Source organism: Schistocerca cancellata, chromosome 8 (genome assembly GCF_023864275.1).
Source record: "Schistocerca cancellata isolate TAMUIC-IGC-003103 chromosome 8, iqSchCanc2.1, whole genome shotgun sequence".
Taxonomy (NCBI): Eukaryota; Metazoa; Arthropoda; class Insecta; order Orthoptera; family Acrididae; genus Schistocerca; species Schistocerca cancellata.
Window position 1 is genome coordinate 281,455,143 of NC_064633.1, and position 22,331 is coordinate 281,477,473.

General features: G+C 38.8%; 1 protein-coding gene across 2 annotated transcripts in view; it reads right to left on the reverse strand.

Annotated features, from left to right (window-relative positions):
* LOC126095731 (mast/stem cell growth factor receptor kita-like) overlaps nucleotides 1–22,331 on the reverse strand; it is a 296,078-nt gene that overhangs the window by 121,158 nt on the left and 152,589 nt on the right. For both annotated transcript variants that reach the window (XM_049910501.1, XM_049910500.1), the window contains exon 8: nucleotides 9,073–9,366. In XM_049910501.1, coding sequence (XP_049766458.1) covers nucleotides 9,073–9,366 — 294 coding nt within the window. The remainder of the gene's footprint in view (nucleotides 1–9,072; nucleotides 9,367–22,331) is intronic.

The window sequence follows — 22,331 nt, forward strand, 5'->3', positions numbered from 1 at the left end:
GCAAACAATTAGGTCTTTCTGTCCAACCATTCATCTCGTGAAGAAGAAATGTTTCATAATTTTGAATATGATCTAGCTTCAGATGAGTGAGCCAGATCAGTTTCAGTCTTCATAAAATTAATTCTCATCTGTATGAGCAGTATCTGGAAATATTTGTTATAAAGTGATTACCATTACATATCAGTGTTACTTTGGCAAAGTAATGTGCTGAATACTGAACTCATTGCTCTAGATTACTAAAAAATGGAAAATCCAGGATGGAATGTAACAATATTATGAAAAGGATAGTTGCTACTCACCATGTAGCAGAGGTGTTAAGTCACACAAAGGCACAACAAAATAACTATTGAAAAGTTAGCTTTCAGCGAACAAGGCCTTTGTCAAAACTAAGACAAAAGACACAAACACACACACACACACACACACACACACACACACACACACACACACACACACAAATGTAACTCGCATGCACATGACCACAGTCACAGCTGGAGCCAGACTGCAAGCAGCAGTGCCTTACAGGAGAGGCAACTGAGTGGGGGTAAGGAGGAGGCTGCAACAGGCAGGAGGAGGAATAGCAGGGTATGTGTGGAGGATGGTAAAGTCCTGCTAGGAACATGTGGGGATGATATGAAGAGTAGGGTAACCTTTCTGTGATCTTTCCCATGTGGTTGAGTGTACTTTTTAGAATTTTTTTGGGTGTAATTCTATGTTACTTATGTATTTTCCTGCATTTGTTCCACCTCCATGGATCCTTGCACCTCACATCTGTGTCAATACAGAGAAGTTTCCTTATCCCTAGCCAGAGCCCATCCGCACTTACTGTTCTTGTGTTGTTGCTTGGCTCATGGAATCCCCCAAAATGGCCTTACCATCAAATTACCCGTCCCTGGCTGCCAGCCGTCCCTTCATGACGACCATCTTTTCATATTCTGCCAATCCTTAGCTCTCACCAACACATTCAGCAAAACCATACCAATCAGATCCAAACTGCCTTGCAATACCTTCTCTCCATCCATAAAATTCTTCTGCTATGCAATACCAAATTCCTGGATCCCATAACACACACTGAAAGTCTTGCCCTCCAGGAACTAGAGTAACATGCACAACACCACCTCAAAAAACTCTCCAACCTGCTCACTTTCTATACTGTCCACCACCTCTACAACTACCTCCAAACTTCCCCCATGCACCCTCATAACTGACAAAGCCTGTCTCACAGACCTAATACATTTACCCCACCCTACATAACTCCCTCCCACCACCACACAGAATGCAGAACATAAACAGACCTGAAATACAGTCATGAAGCTTTCCTCCAAAAGCCAGACCCCTGCAAAAGCATCAGTCCTTCCCAAAGTCCTCACCTTTTGCCCCACTTCCATACCAATCACACCAGACTTGTTAAAGACCTTCTCTCCTTCTCCTGGACCCTACAGTGGAAACATTATTTTGCCACCAACCCTACCAATCACACTCAACCAAAGACCAATTTTGAACCTTCCTGACTCAATTCACCCCCACTGCCACCAAATCACCCCTTGTTAACTTTCCAGAATTTCTTAACCTTGAATCTTGCCTAACCACCATTCCCCAAATCTCTCAACATACAAACTAACATTACACAGACAGAAAGATAAGCAATCCACCACCTATAAACTGATCCCGACCTTATAAACCTAAATGCTGACAAAGACACCACCACTGGTGTTTTGAACCACAAGGATTACTTGGCAGAAGGACTATGCCAGCAGTCAGATTCTTCCTCTTGCAAACTGTGCCACAGTGACTGCATTCCAGGCATGCAGCAATATCTCCAGTCTCTCCTCAAATCCTTAAGCCCATCTCAGAAACTCCCATTGGAGTCCATCTCTCTACTAACTCCCAGCACTCCCCACTTTGCTACCTTCTACATGCTTCCTGAAGTCCATAAAACCAACCACACAGGACATCTCATTATGAGCAGTTACTGTCTCCCACTGAGAGAATCTCTGCTCTCATGGATTAATACCTTCAGCCTATATAGAATATAGCAGCCAATTTCTCCACTGACTCTCCACAGTTCTTGTTCCTTTACCACATGGTGCCCTGCTTGTCACTATTGATGCCACCTCCCATTACACTAATATCACTAATGTCCATAGCTTTACTGCCATTGAACACTACTTTTCCCAATGCCAGATGGATCCAAACCAACAACCTCCTTCCTAGTCACCATAACCAATTATATCCTCATCCACAATTACTTCTCCTTGGATGTCATTACCTACAAACAAATCCGGGTATGGGCTACGGGCACCTGCATGGCACATCCTATGCCAACCAATTCATGGGCCATCTAGAGGAATCCTTCATAATCACCCAGAATCCCAAACATCTTTCACCTGGGTCAGATTCACTGATGACATCTTGGGCTACGGGCACCTGCATGGCACATCCTATGCCAACCAATTCATGGGCCATCTAGAGGAATCCTTCATAATCACCCAGAATCCCAAACATCTTTCACCTGTTTCAGATTCACTGATGACATCTTCATGATCTGGATCAAGGGTGAGGACACCCTATCCACATTTCTCCACAACCTCAACACCTTCTCCCCCATTCATTTCACCTGGTCCATGTTGATCTCCACCTCAATGATGGCTATATCAGTACCTCTGTCGATATGAAACCTACCAACCACAAGCAGTACCTCCACTTCAACAGCTGCCACCCATTACATTCCAAGAAGCCCCTTCATACAGCCTAGCCAACCATGGCTGTTGCATCTTAGTGACGAGCAGTCCCTCTCGAAATATACCAATGATCTTACTGATCCCTTACAGATTGTAATTACCCTCCCAACCTAGTACAAAAACAGACCTTCCAACCCTTATCTTCCCAGTCACCCAAAGCATCACAGTCAGGCCACAGAGGAGCATTCCCCTTGTGACTCGGTACCACCCAGGACTGGAGCAACTGAATAACATTCTGTGCCAGGGTTTTGTCTACCTCTCGTCATTCCCTGAAATAAGAAATGTCCTACCCACTATACTTCTCACTCATCCCACAGTGGTATTCCACCACCCAACAAAACTACACAATATCCTCATCCACCTCCACACAATCCCTGCTTCCAAACCCTTGCTTCATGGCTCACTTCCCTGTAAAACTCGTAGATTTAAGACCTGTCCCATACATCCTCCCACCACAACCTACTCCAGTCTGGTCACAAACATCAGCTGTTCCATCAAAGGCAGCGCTACCTGTCAAGCTAGGCATGTGATCTAGAAGCTAAGCTGCAACCACTGTGCTTCATTCTACATGGGCATGACAAAGAACAGGCTGTCTGTCTGCATGAATGGCCACCAGCAAACAACTGGACCATCCTGTTGCTGAGCACACTGCCCAACATGACATTCTTCATTTAAATGACTGCTGCACACCTGTGCTGTCTGTATCCTTCCCACCAACACCAGCTTTTCTGAATTGCACAGGTGGGAACTCTCCCTAGAATATATCCTATATACCCATAACCCTCCTGGCCTCAACCTTCATTAGTCATAGTCCTTACTCATCTAGCCACTTTCCTGTTCCCATTACAGAACTAAACAGCCCTCCATTACAGCAATGCACCCAGTCCTTCTACTGCTCTCCTTTTCAGATAACCCCCCACCCCCTGTCTCTACCCCACCCTCCATCTAATCTCCCGACTGCACCTAGCTGCGCTACTCTCCTCCTCGTACCTGCACACTCCCAGCAGCTCTTTACTGTCCCCATGCCTGCCCTACTATCCCTCCCTCTCACTGTCTATTCCTCTTCTTTACCCCCACCCAGTTGGCTCCCCAAAATTCACTGCCACTCGTAGTTTTGCTCCAGCTGCTGGAGAATGCGGTCATGTGTGTGTGAGTTACACTTGCATGAGAGAGAGAGAGAGAGAGAGAGAGAGAGAGAGAGAGAGAGAGAGAGAGAGTCTATTTTGAACAAAGGCCTTTTTGGCTGAAAGCTAACTTTCTGAAAGTCTTATTGTTGTGTATTTCTCTGACTCAGCATCTCCCTATATGGTGAGTAGCAACTATCCTTTTCATAATACTGCTCTAGATTATTTATGCTTAATAATTTATTTATATGTGTTTGAAAATGTATTCTTTTAATTATTTGTGTTTTGATGAGAGTGGCTTTTTGTACTGTATTAGAATGTTAAGGTTTACGATTATTTCATATCAGTATAGGTCCAAATAAAGTTGGCTATATAGGTACTCCCCAATATTTCAATAATGTCATTCTAAGGAGAGAACTATTCTTATTTTACCTGATTGTATCATTAATTACTTTTTCCAATATTTAATTTAATTATATGTTTGATTATTAAATTCATTTCTCCTTATTTAACTTATAGTTGCACTTTCTTTGTGGATTTTTATTGTTCATGCTGTACAAGATTAGGTAGTTATTCTAGATTGACTGTTAGTTGATTATTAAATAATTACTACTCTTTGTTAGGTTACTTACATCTACAGTATAGAAGAAAAATGTTTTCTTCATAATTGATTGTGGATTTCACATGTAACATGAGCAGTGACAAAGAATAACATGTCAATTTTTACTAGACTTAAGACACTGTGCTGTCTAGTATTATATAAATGAGCAACATGCAGCTATACAAAAACAGAAATCATAAACATTGCCAAGAAATTCGCTTCTTTATAACATTTTTAAAGAAATAAAGCAAATGATCTATGAAATTTCAACTAACTAATCAGCAAAAACTAAATTCAGAGGAAATAATTTGTTTACAGCTGGATCAGTCTCCATAAACGTACAAGCAATGATCATTCACAGAATACAATTTGATTACTCTACTGAATGTATCCTTCTACGCCAGACCTGTATACCATCAAAACTAATGGTTAGAAATAAAATGGGTGTGAGAAAACTGAAGAGACTCTATGCCAAAAATCTCAGGGTGCCTTTGGAACGTCATATTCACTACATCTGATAAAATGGCATAATAAACAAATTTACTCATATCTCCACCACACAGCACTCCCTCCTTACAGAATGTAGATGGTCATTTAAGTTGAAGGTCTTCATGTTAGATATGAAAAGGTGATGAATCCACATGCTCTGACATTTTCAGTGTCAAACAATTAAATAAGAACTGTAATCTACTTGCTCTCCTTATTTCATTTTATCTACAATCTCATTCTCTTTTAAGTTATAACAAAATACTCACAGAGGAGAGATTCATACTCTGTTACTCTTGACAAACTCACTGAGCTATCTATTCATCTGCTGGTTTCACTAGCATGGAGGAACTTCTTAGCACTAAATGGTTTTTCAATCTACCTCACCTCGTAATAGCCTTTTGAAGGTATGTAGTACAAGGGCTTAAATGACATAAGTCTCCTTGTATGCTTCTAGAAAATGCGTATTCATGCTGATCATCAAAGAGCTCCAACTCTGTGTTCAAACATACTAATAATTAAATGTGATCTGTACTTTTATGAGAAATACTGTGCTTGTGTTGCTATATCTCCCATGTAGCTTGGCAGGAACTTCAAATTTTTGCTACATTCACTTTATCTGCAGACAAGTGTTGTGAAGTAACTTCAGTGAAATGATGTGTTGCATAGCCTTTATAGTACCAGTGAATAATGATTGCCAAACATGTGTTTTATTTTTGATTGATGGTTTACTAAGTTTAGACCCATATACTCTGTGGAGATTTTGTACCATCTGTGCAAGTAACTGAATGTGGATGGATACAGCATTTCTGTAAGTTGGGGTGATGCTGGTAGTTTGGTGATGCTTTGTGGCACTTGCTGGTTTGATGATTACTCCACGCAGCTGCACCCTTGCCTCAGATACACACCATGCTCCATGGAAATGCACACACCATGACAATGAATTCTGTCAGGAAAGAGAGAGAAGAGAGTCAGCCTGCTCTGAAGTCTCATAGAGAGTTGGCTCTGAGATATCTATTTGTATCACTTGATCTAGTTACCAAATAATAATTGTAGACAGTTCTTATATGGAATGTTCTGAGAGTGTATGAACTGGAAGAATATATGTACCTCTTCAAAGAGTAGCTTCTGTTATTTAGTGGCCTATTTGAAACAGATAGGCACAATTCCATTTTCAGCACAGGGCAAACTCTACAGGGCATGAAGTCCAAAAAAAGAAGAAAGAATATACTGAAAGGGAAGGGATACTCTAGATAAGCAAGCCAATAACAGTAGGACATTAGACAACAGCTCACAATTAATACACAAAATCCCCATCCATGCATCCATCATATTTGGCAGGGAACATCTTAGTGTGTGTATTAGTTATCTTCAGTAACATGTGTTTTTCTTTGCTTGCTACTTCTGGAAGTAAATCATATGTTCAGCTGTCAGGCTGAGTTGACATCCATCAGACAAAACATCTTGACATGTTATTTTCTCATATGTCAGTTTATAAATAAGAGCTGTTGTCAAGAATTTCTAGAATATGTTCTCTCAGTGGAAAACAATGATGTTGATTTCTGTGTTCTCGTGGAGACAGCTTTTATTGCTAAAATTAATAGTAGTCACACTTGCTGCTTCCTCCAATGAAAAGTGGTTATACCTGGTTGGAACAATCAAGCTACCACCTTTAATAATGTTACCTGCTCTGCAGACCCAGGGTCGAAATTAAATTAATATGGAAACAATGCCTGCTTTGCATTACCACAGCATGAAGGTGTTGTTGCAGTCTCCAGCCCAAAGACTGGTCTGATGCAGCTCTCAACACTATCCTGTTCTGTGCAAGCCTCTTTTATTCTACATAACTACTGCAACAGATATGGGTCTAATATATTAGATTTTGTCATGATTTCTGCCATCAACATATGCTTCTTCACTTTTTTAATTATCTGCCATTGACCTAAGTTTCAGGAAAAATTACAATTTTCACATTACATATGTGCAGATTCAATCAGATAATAGATGTGCACCTTGTCAATTACAGTTCTCATCATCAATCAGCTTCTAGCCCTTCATCATACATCCATTTGCACAGACAAAGTATGACTTGTTGCACTTCATTTCAATAAAATAATTGTTCAAATGATCTATAGCACATGCAGTTAACTAACTAAATTACTTCCTCATAAATTCTCTGTCACACAATGAGTCTCAATTTGGAGAAAACCTTCTTAAGATTTCTGGCATCTTTTAAAATGGCAATTATGTTGAACAATGCCAAACAAAGAAATCCTAGAAAAGTAAAGTTGTGCTTGACGAGGCATGTGAACACACAACAGAGCAGAGCTATTTCCTCTAAATACTATTGCATTGCAGACTTCTTGCTTGCATGTGTGAGAGTTCATCCATCACAAATAACATAACAAATATAACTGGAATAACTTTAACAACTAAATGATGAAAAATGCACAATGCAGACAAAATATTTTGTGCCCCACAAAGTAACATGTAAATTATTTAAACACTTTAAGACAAAATAATGCAGCACCATGAAGTAATTACCCAAATGGGACAGAAATCAGTAGTTGTGATATTTACATGTACAGACAAATGAATTATTTTAATCATCCCATGTAGGCTTTCACGGACTGCTTCTTCATCAGTAAACACTTCCGGACTAAGTTGCCGCGGTCAATCTGTAGAACTTCTTCTAGGGAGAAGAAGTTCTACAGATCGACTACGGAAACTTAGCCTGGAAGTGTTTACTGATGAATTATTATAACTTCAGAAAAATTGGATGATTTAGTCAAGAGAAAGAGTGTCACAAATTGAGATAGTCAATAATGCTTTGGTCCACCTCTGGCCCTTATGCAAGCAATTATTTGGCTTGGTACTGATTGAAAGAGTTATTGGATGTCTTCCTGAGGGATAACATACCAAATTCTATCCATCTGGCATGTTAGATAATCAAAATCCCAACCTGGTTGGAGGACCCTACCCTTAATACTCCAAACGTTCTCAACTGGAGAGAGTTCCAGTGACCCTGATGACCAAGGTGGGGTTTGGCAAGCACGAACGCAAGCATTAGAAACTCTTACCATGAGTGGTAGGGCATTATCTTGCTGAAATGTAACGCCAGGATGGCTTGCCATTAAAGTCAATAAAACAGGGCATAGAATATCATGGAGGTACTGTTGTGCTGTAAGGGTGCCGTGGATGACAACCAGACAATCACTTCTGGTTGGCAGACTGTATGGTGCATGACAGTTAGGTCTGGGGCACCTGGAGACATGACTTCACTGCTCATCAAGGTTTAATTTGAAAGGGACTCATCACTGAAAACAATTCAACTCCAGCCAATGAGATCCCAGGCTGAAGATGTGTCTGGAGATGCTCCTGACAGCAGTGATACTGGCTTGACTGCTGCTCACCATACAAGCCAACAACCAGGAGTGAAGGTCTGGGATGCCATTTCATTTCATAGCAGGACACCTTTAGTTGTCATCTGCAACACCCTTATAGCACAGTGGCACATCGACAAAATCTATACCCTGTTTTATTGCCCTTCATGGCACATCATCCTGGGCTTACATTTCAGCAAGAAAATGCCCACCCACACACAGCAGGAGTTTCTACTGCATGACTTCATGCTGGTCAAACCCCTACCTTGGCCAGCATGGTCACCTGATCTCTCCCCAATTGAGAACATATGGAGCATTAAGGGTTTTGGCCCTCCAACCAGCACAACATTTTGACAATCTAACGCACCAATTGGACAGAATTTAGCATGATATCAATCAGGAGGACATCTCAAAACTCTATTAATCGATGCCATGCCAAATAACTGCTTCCATAAGAGCCAGAGGTGGACCAATGCATTACTGACTTGCTCAATTTGTGAAATTCTTTTTTTGTGAATAAATCATTCAAGTTTTTTGAAATTGTAATCATTTGTTTGTCTGTACATGCACAGCACATCTACCAATTTCTGTACCATTTGGATAATTCCTTCATGGTGCATCATCTTTTTTCTTAGAGTGTATTATGATATGGATCTGATATTTGTACCTTCAATTTTTATACAAACTCATAATCAAATTAATTTGCAGGAAACAGCAGATAAATTCACTATACTCACCACGTACTGTCAGAGTTGGATATGAAATGAATTCACTTCCTGAATTTTGAACAACCACTGTGTATCTACCCTGATCCTTGGTTGTTACATTTTGAATAGAAAACTTGATTTCTTTGCTGTTTGTAATTAGAGAATATCGCAAAACAGGATCAATTTCTTTATCCTGTGGACTCTTCCACACAACAGAAAATTTGTTTGGAAATGCATCAATATATGCCACCCATGTAACATTCTCTCCATCATTTACAGTTACGTCCTTTGTGGCAGAAAATGAGACATCAACAAAAGAATCACCTGAAAATCCACAAAACAATTGCTTTTAAATTTCAAAGGCTCACCTGAAAATCTACAAAACATTTGTTTTAAAATATTGTCACCCAAAAGTAACAAAAATTTCCTTATTTTCATAACTACAATAAATTATTAAAAGAAAGTGCATCCATATCAGAGAAATCTTGATAAATATCTTTTACATGCGACTGTTAATAATAGAAGGTGGAAAGGTAACAAGCCACCATATTGTTGAGGTTTTGAGTGGTTGATGGGCACATAAACAAGACTGAATATGGCATTAAGCTTTCAAACAATGTCCTTTTCAGAAGTAACTAGAACAGAACACACATACAATGCATACATACATTTGCATGCCCACTTCACATGGCTGACTATGTTGTACTGGCACAACAGATTGTTAGTCTAGTACAAACACTTATTGACCGCTCCACGCTTGAACAGTATAGTGAGCTGTTGTTTTTACTGCTTCCATTATCTATATTCAAGCAAGGATTTTTCCATTATCATACACATATGTGACTTTAATCCTCATGTGATATGGAGACAGTAATTGCTTCTATCATTTACTCCTTCATCACAAAAAAAAGAAAGAAAAGAAAGGGAGAGATGACTTAATGACTGACAAAGATGAAGCATAGATCATCATCAAATTTCCGTATCTCTATGATAAATGTTAGTTAAAGAAACTCAGACATTGACAGTATCAATAATGTGAATAACTGTATGAGCCACAAAATTTCTCTTAAGTATCAATAAGGAGAACACTGGTTTCATGTGATGCCCTCTCAATGGAAAAATTAGAGACATAAGTTCCAGAAGACCACAGCATCGACAGTGGCACATTTAGATAATAAACAGCTATTATTATTTTGTTTATCCCTTTAATTAAATAAGTTATTGAAAGCCAATGACAAGGAAATATTTAAAAGTTGTGCTGTTGGTAGACAAATCTCCGATTCATTTTAGAGCTGCCACATATACTACCAATGCATCAAAGTCTGTCACCTGCTGTACTTATGACCAATCCTATGTGATCTCTGTGTTTCATACTTTCACAAATTTTTACACCCAAGTATTTGTAGAAGTTGGTGATTCTAATTGCAACTCACCATTATTGTAGTTATAGGGACTTAAGTTTTGTTTTAGTGATGTGCAATATTTTACATTTATGAACATTTAATTCATGCTGTCAATATTTGCACCACTTTGATATCATATCAGGATTAGAAAGAACACTTTTGCAATTTTTTTACATACAATTCTTCATTACATGCAACTGCCTTATTGAGCTTACTGCTACCATTGCTCTTAATATTGCTTCCCAGGCTATTAACAAACAACATAAAAAGAAATGGACCCAACACACTTTCCTGTGGCATGGCTGAAATTACTTCTACATCTGTCAAAGAGTCTATATCTAAGATAACATGGTGCTTCCTCCCAATGTCCAAAGTTTAGTTCGTAACTCATGTACTCATGTGATCACACTTTTATTAATGGGCATTGGTGTGTTAGTTTGGGAAATGTTTTTTTGGAAGTCTAGAAATACTGCATATATGATCCCAGATTGTACGGATTTTGCATGAGAAATGTACCAGTTTGGTTTTCAGTGACTGATGTTATCGGGATTAAAGTCACTTGGTGATCACTCTGTTTGAGAGACCTCATCACACTGAATGATGCTTTTGCAAATCACTCCTGTTACCCTTCATGTACATGAAGTCAGAGAATGGAGAATCCAGGACGGAATAACAACAAAAGGAGTTACAACAGATTGCTACGTACCACAGGGAAGAGGCACTGGGCAGCAGACATTTAAAAGCCCTCCACCTTTAGACAAACACACAAACATTCATACATGCACAACTCAACACATATAGTATTGAGCCCAACTGCATGAGTAGCAATCTGGGACAGTTCTCACATGCACAGTTCAGAAAAGCTGTTGTTGTTAGGAAAAATGCTCATGGCACCAGATGCAAACCTGTTGTGAAGTCAAGCATAGTGTGTTACCCAGCAAGCTTGGCAAATGAGTGGCACAGTTGTCTCCTGGCAATAGTTAGGTGGTGGCCTTTTATCTCAACAGACAGCTTCTTAGTGGTTTTGCCCACACAGAATGCTGCACAGTGGTAGCAGCTAAGTTGGTAGAATACATGGCCACATCCAAAGGTGGCCCTGCCTATGGCGGGGTAGGAAATGTGTGACAAGACTGGAGTAAGTGGTAATGGAGTGATTTATCTGACAGGTCTTGCATCTGTAATTGAATTTGGCAGTGGGGCAAAAGGCGAAGCCTTTGAAAAGCACTGATATTTCTGTGGAACTGGGGCTTTTAGAGTACATGTTCATAGCTGTGTTTTATTTTTTTTCTAATTTTCATCCCATCTCATTTTCACATCTATTTTATTATGTATTCATATCATTTTATTACACTTCATTTGGTTCCATATTTTATGAGTTTTTAAGATAAACCTACATATTTTATGTATTTTCAATGCTTTTATCCACCAACAAGGATACTTATGCATAACCCCAATTTTATATTCCCAGATTTAACATTTTCCCTCTCTTTACAGCATCTCTTTATCATTCCTGTCAAATTTCCTATGTGCACACCGTTAATTTGCACCAGACTTTCAACATATTTATAATTTTCTTGCGATTTATGCATCACGAAAAATTGTTCATGGAGAAAAAAATTATGCCGGCATGATGTTGGCTGCCCTGCACTGTTTACAAATTTTACATAGTTAAGTGTCTTGACAACAGGGCACTCTACACAGCAGATCTGAAGTGATAAATGTGTAGAAGTTGGAACGATTCATGCCATATCTCCCGCCACTGCCAACCTCTACTTGGTGTGGTGGCTGATGGGAGTAACTAGATTTGTTTGAATAAAGATATCATGACCAATTACAAGTATTTCCAAACTATCCCTATTACACAAATGCAGTTTCATGATTGTGATTATCATGACTCCTTTTTTGAACCATACTTAACACGTTTTGGCATTTGGCCACTTGTAGCACTAGTTGACACCGTCATTCACTTTGCATTGCTCAAATGTTTTTAATTTGAACATAGTGCCAGTTACATATTTTTTCCATGCTGAGTGAAACGTGTTTCAAGAATTTATTCTCGTTGTCAAGTGCAGTATTTACACATTTATTATTTGTGTGATAAAAATGAAAAAGCTGGCATACTATGCTTACTTTCATTCCATAATGCCATATGGGATTATTTTTTGGGGTAATTCATCAAGCCAAGCTAAAGTTTTCCGGGCACAAAAACGTGCAGTAAGAATTATATGTGGTGTGAACTCAAGAACATCCTGCAGAAGCCTGTTTAGGGAACTAGGGATACTAACTACAGCTTCCCAATATATTTATTCCTTAATGAAATTTGTCATTAAAAATATATCACTTTTTCAAACCAACAGCTCAATTCATGGAATCAATACTAGAAATAAGAATAATCTTCACAAGGATTTAAAGTCACTTAGTCTTGTACAAAAAGGTGTGCATTATTCAGGAACACACATTTTCAATAACTTGCCAGCAGCCATAAAAAGCTTAAAAACCAATGAAATTCAGTTTAAGAGAAGCCTAAAGGATTTATTGGTGGCCAACTCCTTCTACTCCATTGATGAATTTCTTAGTAAAACCAACTGATTTGTATATAAGTACAACATAACTTCTGCACAATTTCAGTGCAGTAATGTGTTCACTGAAAATTTGTGTGTGTGTGTGTGTGTGTGTGTGTTTGTGTGTGTGTAAGAATAATCTAACTTCTGCACCATTTCAGTGCAGTAATGTGTTCATTGTAAATAAGTATTACAGTAGTTGTATTACATGTTTATTACCTTATAAATAAATAAAAAACTTTTTTATTTTAAATTCAGTGCATTAGTATTTGTAAAATGACTCTTAGTGTTCATTAAAAAATGACGATCATTCCACTTGGGACCTGTGGAATGGTACATTAGCTTATTTGTTTTAGTTGTAAATATTTGTCATGTATTGTTGTTTTTCTGACATGTTCCACATCCTGGAGGACCTCCTCACTACGGATCAATTGGAATGAAAGTAAATCTAATCTAATCTAATCTAAACAAACAATGTGAGTGATAGTTTGCTTGTGCGTGGTTTTCCACACAACTGAGGAGGCACAGTACTTGATAACCTCAAAAAGATGACTACACTGCAAGAGACACAGAATAATACATATTCAAACACCACACAAAATACTTATGTACATATTTGCACCTGACAAGGAGAAAAAACTTTCAACATATGTAACTAGTGGAGTATTTCATTATTTAAATAATTATTGACAGCTGCATCTTTCAAAAATGTTGACTGATGTTGAAACTGAGTCAAATGTTCTTACTTCCCAAATAGTTATGAGTTCCAGTTACATCAGCAGCTTTTTATTAGATAATAAGCCTCTACTAGATAACTAACAAGTCCCTGACAAGTCTTTTGATGCCTGTTATGTACATATATCACACATAAAGTGCAGAAATGGAAGGGGGTATCCTATACGTAACTTTTACAGCTTATAATGTTATTTCCCACATTTTACATTTTCCTGCATTTTACACCTTTTTTTTTTTTTTTTTTTTTTTTTTTTTTTTTTTTTTTTTTTTTTTTTTTTTTTAAAAAATCCCTTGAGAAGCGTAAAAGCGAGGTTTAACTGTAGTTACATTTGGAAATGATTGTGGTGGTTGATAAGAGGATCGATTTATTAGTTTATGCCTAGACTTGATACTGACTCTTGCCCAATCAATTTCTCATGAAACTTCAATATATATCTTGGTGGATTTGAATTTGTACTGAAAGGTGGTTAAAGATATCAGTAGGAACTGAAGTGAGGATAATGTTAAAGTACGAGGAAACAGAATAGCTAGCCATTACATACCTTTGGGAGAAAAAATCCTAATCATTTAAATATAAACCCTTAAAAGTAGAAAATGCTATTCCCAGCTCTCTGAATACATGTGTTCATAACACAAGGACGAAAGATGCACTGGTTGGGGAAGTTATCAAAGAAGCAGTAGGACACTCAGATCCTACATTGTTTGTCCCTATTTCTTACCTGAAGAAGAATAAACAAGTTCCAAATGACAGAATAGTATTTTCTACTTTTACATTTTTGTGTAAGTAGTATTAGAAATTTCACTAGCTTAAGGTAAGTACTGGCTCATCATTCTACATCCTTACTGTTTAAGATAAAATATTGATAAATATGTGTCAGTAAATAGTATAAAGGTGATACCTGATAATGGAAGATGTACAAAAATGAAGTATAGACAGTGTTACATGGAAAGAAGTAGAAAGAAAATATAAAAAGGCAGTAGAACTGTCAAAACAGAGGACTTTCTAATATATATTGTTATGTACACATGTTCTATGTTAGAATCTCCTTACTGTACTATTTTCAGTTTATTGTTTTTTTAGTGCTCTTTTTTATTGTGATTTTTTCTGTTGTAATGTCGATTTGGTAATTTGATTCCTGTCACATTGTAGCATTTTTTGTTGCTAATTTATTATCATTACTGCTGTCAGTTTCCGCTCGATGTCTGCATTTTTTCCTAAATTTGTTGTTCATAAACATTTCTGTTTTAGTGTCTGTTAACTGTAGTTTCTTGCTAACTAAATGTTCACTGCAATTTTTGTACCTTTTGCATCACTTACACTTTGGCATAACAGCTTGGCGGCCTTTTGGAAGCCACAGAACAACAGGTGCTACTGACAATGACAACACCTGGAAAACAGCTGACAGAGGCTTGAGAGAAATGTCATTCTATTCTGTTCTGAGATTCTATTTTGTTCTGTTGTAAGGCTCTCTTCAGGGCTGCCATTCTGATTAATAAGAGACTCGTTCATCCAACATTCTAACTGTTGTATTCGAGTGACAAAACAAAGAAGATTTGTTGAAAGATGTTTACGTCATTTAGTAGCTTGAATACTTCCAAGCTCTCTTCCAGCTTTTGACTCTCTGCAGATGGAGAAGAAGTCACACGGCAGGAGTTGGTAGCACTGCAGAGCATGTCCACCACATCAAGAAAATAGCTGAGATAAAAAGTATCCAAAACAGCATCAGGTTGACAGATCGTTTGGAAGGTAACACACATTCTGGGGTTAATCCACCTGCAGAACCATGAAGTTACATTCTGTTTTAGTGCCACAAAGGCAGGATGTGAATAAGAGGGGCAAAGTAAAGAGAGTTTTATTAAAAATAAGAAGAATTTGCAAAAAGTAATGGAAGAAAATACAAAATTGCATAGAGAAAATGAGTTAAACAGTGAAGGATATATAGGCAAGCAGATGCTTTAGTATCACCCAAAGTAATTAAAATATTTCAGAATAAATAAATTCTATTTGCTAAAAACCAAAGGAATTTGAATTGTTGCACAGAATTAATTAAAACATTGAAGTAGAGATAAATTATATTTGGTGAAAACCAAAGGAATTTGGATTGTTGCACAGAACCAAATACAGCTGCCAACAGCAATGATATCTACAGCAAAATATATTCATGTGCTTGAGTAAAAGCTTTTGGCATATGAGTCAAGAAGCAGTACTGATGATGAAGAAGAATTTTGAGTGCTGATTTTGAGGTTACGAGTGCAGAGTGTCTCTGCAGCAACCAACCAAGCACTACTGCAGCACTACTTCACTTCGCAGTGTGGCAGCCGGTGAGCTGACTATATGATAACTGCACAGCTACTCACTGCAACACTGCTTCGCCCATGCACAATGCATCAGCACTGCAGTACTGCTTCCTGTATGTCCCATTATGTTACCTGTAAAAAGTGCCAAACTGAGAAGTTTTTTAGTGAATTGTTGTGAGAAATTGTAGATATATATTTTTACTGTGTTGTGCAGTCCTGTCAAAATCACATAATGATATTCCAGTGCTATTTAATGAGTATTTTGTTGTTATTACTGTATGCCTGTCATTGCCCACAAAATGGAAGAATTATTAGTTGTTGAGAAAGCTCAAACAGAAAAGTTAAAGCAACTCAATGAAATGTCAAACAGCATTAAGGCCTGTAGATCTAAGTTAGTTACAAAAGTGGACTCTTCAAATAGTAAAATTTCCAAGACAGCTGTGACTTTAGACAGATTGCCTACAGATTAACAGCTGGAAATGGAAAAACAATGCAATTTAGTCTGAAAATAGATCCAAGAGCAGTTCAAAGAGGTAGGCATAAAATAAATCATATAGAGGAACTATCCACTCAGGAGTTCCAAACCATAAACAAGCAAATCTCATACAAGCAAAATTAAGTAAATGCATTATAATATACTAAGGAATTGTTTGGTATAACAAGTGACACAAATGCTTTGACTAGTTTGGGGTAGAACCAACAGGAACTAATTGAACCAAAAGTACAATGGCATGCAGCACACGCTATCACCACAGACAATTCTTTGGGCGATACTGTGGAAAACCAATTTGTATATTATAGTAAAAATACTAGAGTATACAATTATCATAAACCTACATGTGAGAAATATTTAGCTTGTAATGAATATGTCAATGAGGAATTGATTTTTGGTTTCACTACTTGGTTAGTTCATTTGTGTACTACGTTTAAGTTGTGTGATTAATAGGAATGTACAAGCCAATGAGCATTTCAGCGAATCTTTAATATATGAATGTGGATTTTTTAAGTTCTTAGATGAACTACTATGGTGAGAGAAAGATGTTTATTAGGAATAGATGTTTTAAAATGACAAGCATTCTATGGGGTGGGGATGAGAAATACTCACATATACAACCTATACTATTAAATAGAAAAACAGAAACAAACTTCATGTGTACCTATTCTACTAACCGCAGTGATCCTGTTGAGTGTACACAGGGTCATTGATGATGTGGTCTTACTCACATAACCAGTGTCAGAATGGGAAGGATCTTTATTTTGTGAGCTAATTATTGAGAGTTATACATTTTCATTATTTTAATTATTTACCTGAGAAAAAGTTAGCCGTATTTAATTATTTATGGATTCTTGCATGGAAAGATATGCAAAAGTTTATGTACATATGTAATCTAAGGAATGTTATTATGCGTGCATTTGTTTTTGACTGCTGTAGCAGAAGGTTTAGTGCTAAATGTAACAGCTGGCTCAGCATAAGACATAGGACTGAAGTTGAACAAATCTTTTGTGAGCATTAAGGCATTGCTGCTTATTGAAGCTAGTATTCACTTTGTCAGAATTGAACAATAAACAGATATTATAAGTGTTGAAGATTTATTTTATTGATGTGTATACACCACCTACGTGGGCTGACAGCACTGCTATGGAGAAAAATAGCATGTGATTTACCTTGGAAGGAATGTGGTTAACCAGTAATAAGATACTGATACTAGTTTTATTTGGGTAGAAGTGGGCAAAATAACCTTATAATCATTTATTTATGTATTTTTGTCAAGTGAATAAATCTTCAGGAGCTTTTGCACTCTTTTGACAATTTGACAGAGTGACATCTGTCAGCAGTCCAAATTAAATGCTTTGTTACTTTATATTAAGTTCTACATGAAGGAATTACTTCCTCTTCAACTATCCTGCTGTCTGTAATATATTTCCATCCCTTAATGTACTATACTAAAGCATGAAAGTGATAGGGAAAGCCTTCTATTTGAGAATAAAAAACATACATTTGTGAATAATGATTATAAGCTTTATTTTACGAAAACACTTGTGTTTTAGTATGTTTTATATGTATAATATTCTACCTTCTTTCTCCTCTTATAATGGTTGTGTTTTAGATATCTTTTATACATGAAGTTAGACAATATAATATGTTAAGTATGGTAGGAAATTAATACTCTCCCCTAAAAAAGAAGCTGTTGCATTAACATATCAGTGTAAATGAAATAATGTAGCACACAAGCTCTTGGGCTCAGGTCGATAGAAGTATTGTTGCCACTAGCAAGAGGGCACTAAGTGCAAAGCACTTTTTTAATGAATGAGAAGCAAAATTACCCCTGTTACGAGTGTGGTAGTGCGTAAAAGATTAATGTACACATAAAAAAGTGCTACATGTACATCATGTAATGTGAAGTGGATGAATTAAAGAGCTATTAAGTAAGTGTTTTGAGTTTTGTAATTACTAAAAGAGAAGAAGTAGATATTAACAACAGATGTAGGAATATTCTCAGCAGCAGGTGATAAACTACCTTATCACATATATAGTGAGTAAGTGTATAAAGATACAAAGAACAAGTAAGATAGAACCTCTAAGTTCCAATGACCCGCACTCTCCTTTTTCATGATTTTCTTTTAGTGCGAGAGCAATATGTCTGCTCTGATGATTCAAATGACTCTGAGCACTATGGGACTTAACATCTGAGATCATCAGTCCCCTAGAACGTAGAACTACTTAAACCTAACTAACCTAAGGACATCACACACATCCATGCCCGAAGCAGGATTCAAACCTGCAACTGAAGCAGTCGCGTGGTTTGAGACTGAAGTGCCTAGAACCGCTCAGCCTCTGATGATAAAAATACACAAACATAATAACCAGGTAACAATAAAGAGGTAATGGATGATTTGCCATTGACAAGGATAACATGTGAGAAGGCTCTGTAATGTAGAATTGGGAAAAATCAATATGAAATATGGCATTGTGTAAGGTTGCATAAGAAGGAATTAGGGAAGACACTTTCATTGTGACCATCTAGGCTATGCAGAAATTTTATCAGGAAGCTGTAAAACTAAGAGCCACAAGCAGAGCATAACAGTTAAAAATAGAAAGATGGGGTGATCCCATTTTTATGTAGGTATAGGACAGAAGAATGGTTGATGAAACAATGGAAAACCCAGCATGGAGTGAAACAATATAATGAAAAAGATAGCTGCTGCTCATCGTACAGCGGAGATGCTGAGTCGCTGAAATGCACAACAAAAAGACTTTCGGAAAGTTAGCTTTTGGCCAACAATGCCTTTGTCGCAAATAGGCAACGTAGACACACACACACACACACACACACACACACACACACACACTAATGCAAATGCAGCTCACACACACATGACCACAGTCTCTGGCAGCAGGAGCCTGACTGCAAGTGCAGTGCACTGTGGAGGAGGTAAGCAGGTGGGGGTACGTAGGAGGCTTGGGTAGTGACGGGGAGGGATAGCAGGGTATGGTATGCGCCATGCTGGAAGCTTGCAGGGATGAGGTCAAGAGTGGGCTAGCTAGGTACAGTCAGGAGATTAGATGGAGAGTGGGGAAGAGATGGAAGGGTTAGTGCAAAAGAGAGAAGTAAAAGGACTGGGTGCATTGGTGCAATACAGGGCTGTTTAGTTCTAGAATTGGAACAGGGAAGGGGCTAGATGGGTGAGGACAATGACTAATGAAGGTTGAGGCCAGGAGGGTTATGGGAACGTAGGATATATTCTACGGACAATTCCCACCTGTGCAATTCAGAAAAGTTGGTCTTGGTGGGAAGCAAACAAACAGCACAGGCTGTGCAGCAGTTATCAAAATGAAGAATGTCATGTTGGGCAGCATGCTCAGCAACAGGATAGACCAGTTGTTTCTTGGCCAGAGTTTGTTGGTGGCCATTCATGTGGACAGACAGCTTGTCCTTTGTCATGCCCACATAAAATGCACAGCAGTGGTTGCAGTTTAGCTTCTAGATCACATGTCTGGTTTCACAGGTAGCCCTGCCTTTGATGAAACAGTCAATGTTTGTGGCCAGACTGAGTAGGTTGTGGTGGGAGGATATATGGGACAGCTCTTAAATCTAGGACTATTATAGGGACACGAGCCATGAGGCAAGGGTTTGGGAGCAGGAATTGTGTGGAGATGGATGAGGATATTGCGTAGTTTTGTTGGGCAGTGGAATACCACTGTGGGATGAGTGAGAAGTATAGTGGGTAGAACATTCCTCATTTCAGAAAATGACGAGAGGTAGACAAAACCCTGGCACAGAATGTTATTCAGTTGCTCCAGTGCTGGGTGGTACTGAGTCACAAGGGGAATGCTCCTCTGTGGCCTGACTGTGATGCTTTGGGTGACTGGGAAGATAAGGGTTGGAAGGTCTGTTTTTGTACAAGGTTGGGAGGGTAATTACGATCTGTAAAGGCCTCAGTGAGATCATTGGTATATTTCAGAAAGGACTGCTCATCACTACAGATGTGACAGCCATGGGTGGCGAGGCTGCATGGAAGGGACTTCTTGGTGTGGAATGGGTGACAGCTGTTGAAGTGGAGGTACTGCTGATGGTTGGTAGGTTTGATATCGACCGATGTACTGATATAGTGGTAGTGGAGATCAATATCAATGAAGGTGGCTTGATGGGTCGAGTACGACCATGTGAAGCGAATGGGGGAGGAGGTGACAAGGTTCTGGAGCAATGTGGATAGGGTGTCCTCATCCTCGATCCAGATCATGAAGATGTCATCAGTGAAACTGAACCACATGAGAGGTTTTGTATTGTGGGTGATTACAAGGAATTCCTCTAGATAGCCCATGAATAGGTTGGCATAGGGTGGTGCCACGAAAGTGTCCAGAGCCATAACCCAGATTTGTTTGTAGGTAATGCCGTCCAAGGAGAAGTAATTGTGGGTGAGGATATAGTTGGCCATGGCGACTAGGAAGGAGGTTGCTGGTTTGGTTCCATCACGCATTAGGTACGGTACCGTTCAAGAGCAGTAACGCCATGGGCATTAGTGATGTTAGTGTGAGGGGAGGTGGCATCAGTACTGATGAGCAGGGCACCATGTAGTGAAAGAACAGGATCTGTGGAGAACCTGTGGAAGAAATGGTCGGCATCTTTTATATAGGAGGGTAGGTTGTGGGTGATAAGCTGAAGGTTTTGGTCTATGAGAGCAGAGATTCTCTCAGTGTGGGCGCAGTAACAGGCCACAATGGGGCAGCCAGCGTGGTTGGATTTATGGACTTTAGGAAGCACGTAGAAGATAAGAGTGCAGGGAATGGTGCAGGTGAAAAGGGAAGTAGACTCTGGGGAGAGGTTTTGGGATGGGCCTAAGGATTTGAGGAGACACTGGAGATCCTGCTGGATTGCTGGAATGGAATGATGTCAATGTGGCAGGGTTTGTAGGTGGATGAAACTGACAGCTGGCAGAATCCTACTGCCAGATAATCCTTTTGGTTCAAGACAACAGTGGTGGAGCCTTTGTCAGTAAGTAGGATTATAAGTTTGGGATCAGTTTTTTGGTGGTAGATTGTGGATCTATCTGTGGGTCTAAGGTTAGTTCATATGTTGAGGGATTTGGGGAATGATGGTGAGGCAAGGTTTGAGGTTAAGAAATTCTGAAAAGTTAACAGGGTGTTATTTCTGGGCAGTGGGGGTGGATCATCATTGGATGGAGGAGTGAACTGCATCAGGCAGGGTTCATCATTGGTCTTTAGTTGAGTCTGATTGGTATGGTTGGTGGTAAAAAAAAAAGTTTCCACTGTAGGTACCGGAAGAAGTAGAGAAGGTCTTTAATAAATCCTGAGGCGTTTGGGAAGGACTGATGGTTTTGCAGGGCTCTGGCTTCTAGATGAAAGATTCATGACTGTGTTTCAAGTCTCTTTAGGTTCTGGATTCTCTGTGGTGGTGGGTGGGAGTTTTGGAGGGTTTGGTAAATGTAGTAAGTCTGCGAGACAGGATTTGTCAACTATGAGGGTACAAGGGGGAGGTTTGGAGGTTGTTGTAGAGGTGGTGGACAGTGGTAGTCCAAGGCAAGAGTGTAAGTGAGCAGGTTGGAGAGGTTTTTGAGGTGGTGTTGTGCATGCTGCTCTAGTTCCTGGAGGGCAAGTGTTTCAGTGTGTGTTACGGGATCCAGCAATTTGGTATTGCATAGCAGAAGAATTTTACGGACTGAGAGAAGGTATTGCAAGGAGGTTTGATTCTGATTGATATGGTTTTGCATATCAATTGATATGGTTGGTGAGGACTAAGGATTGGCAGAATTTGAACAGGTTGAGGTCATT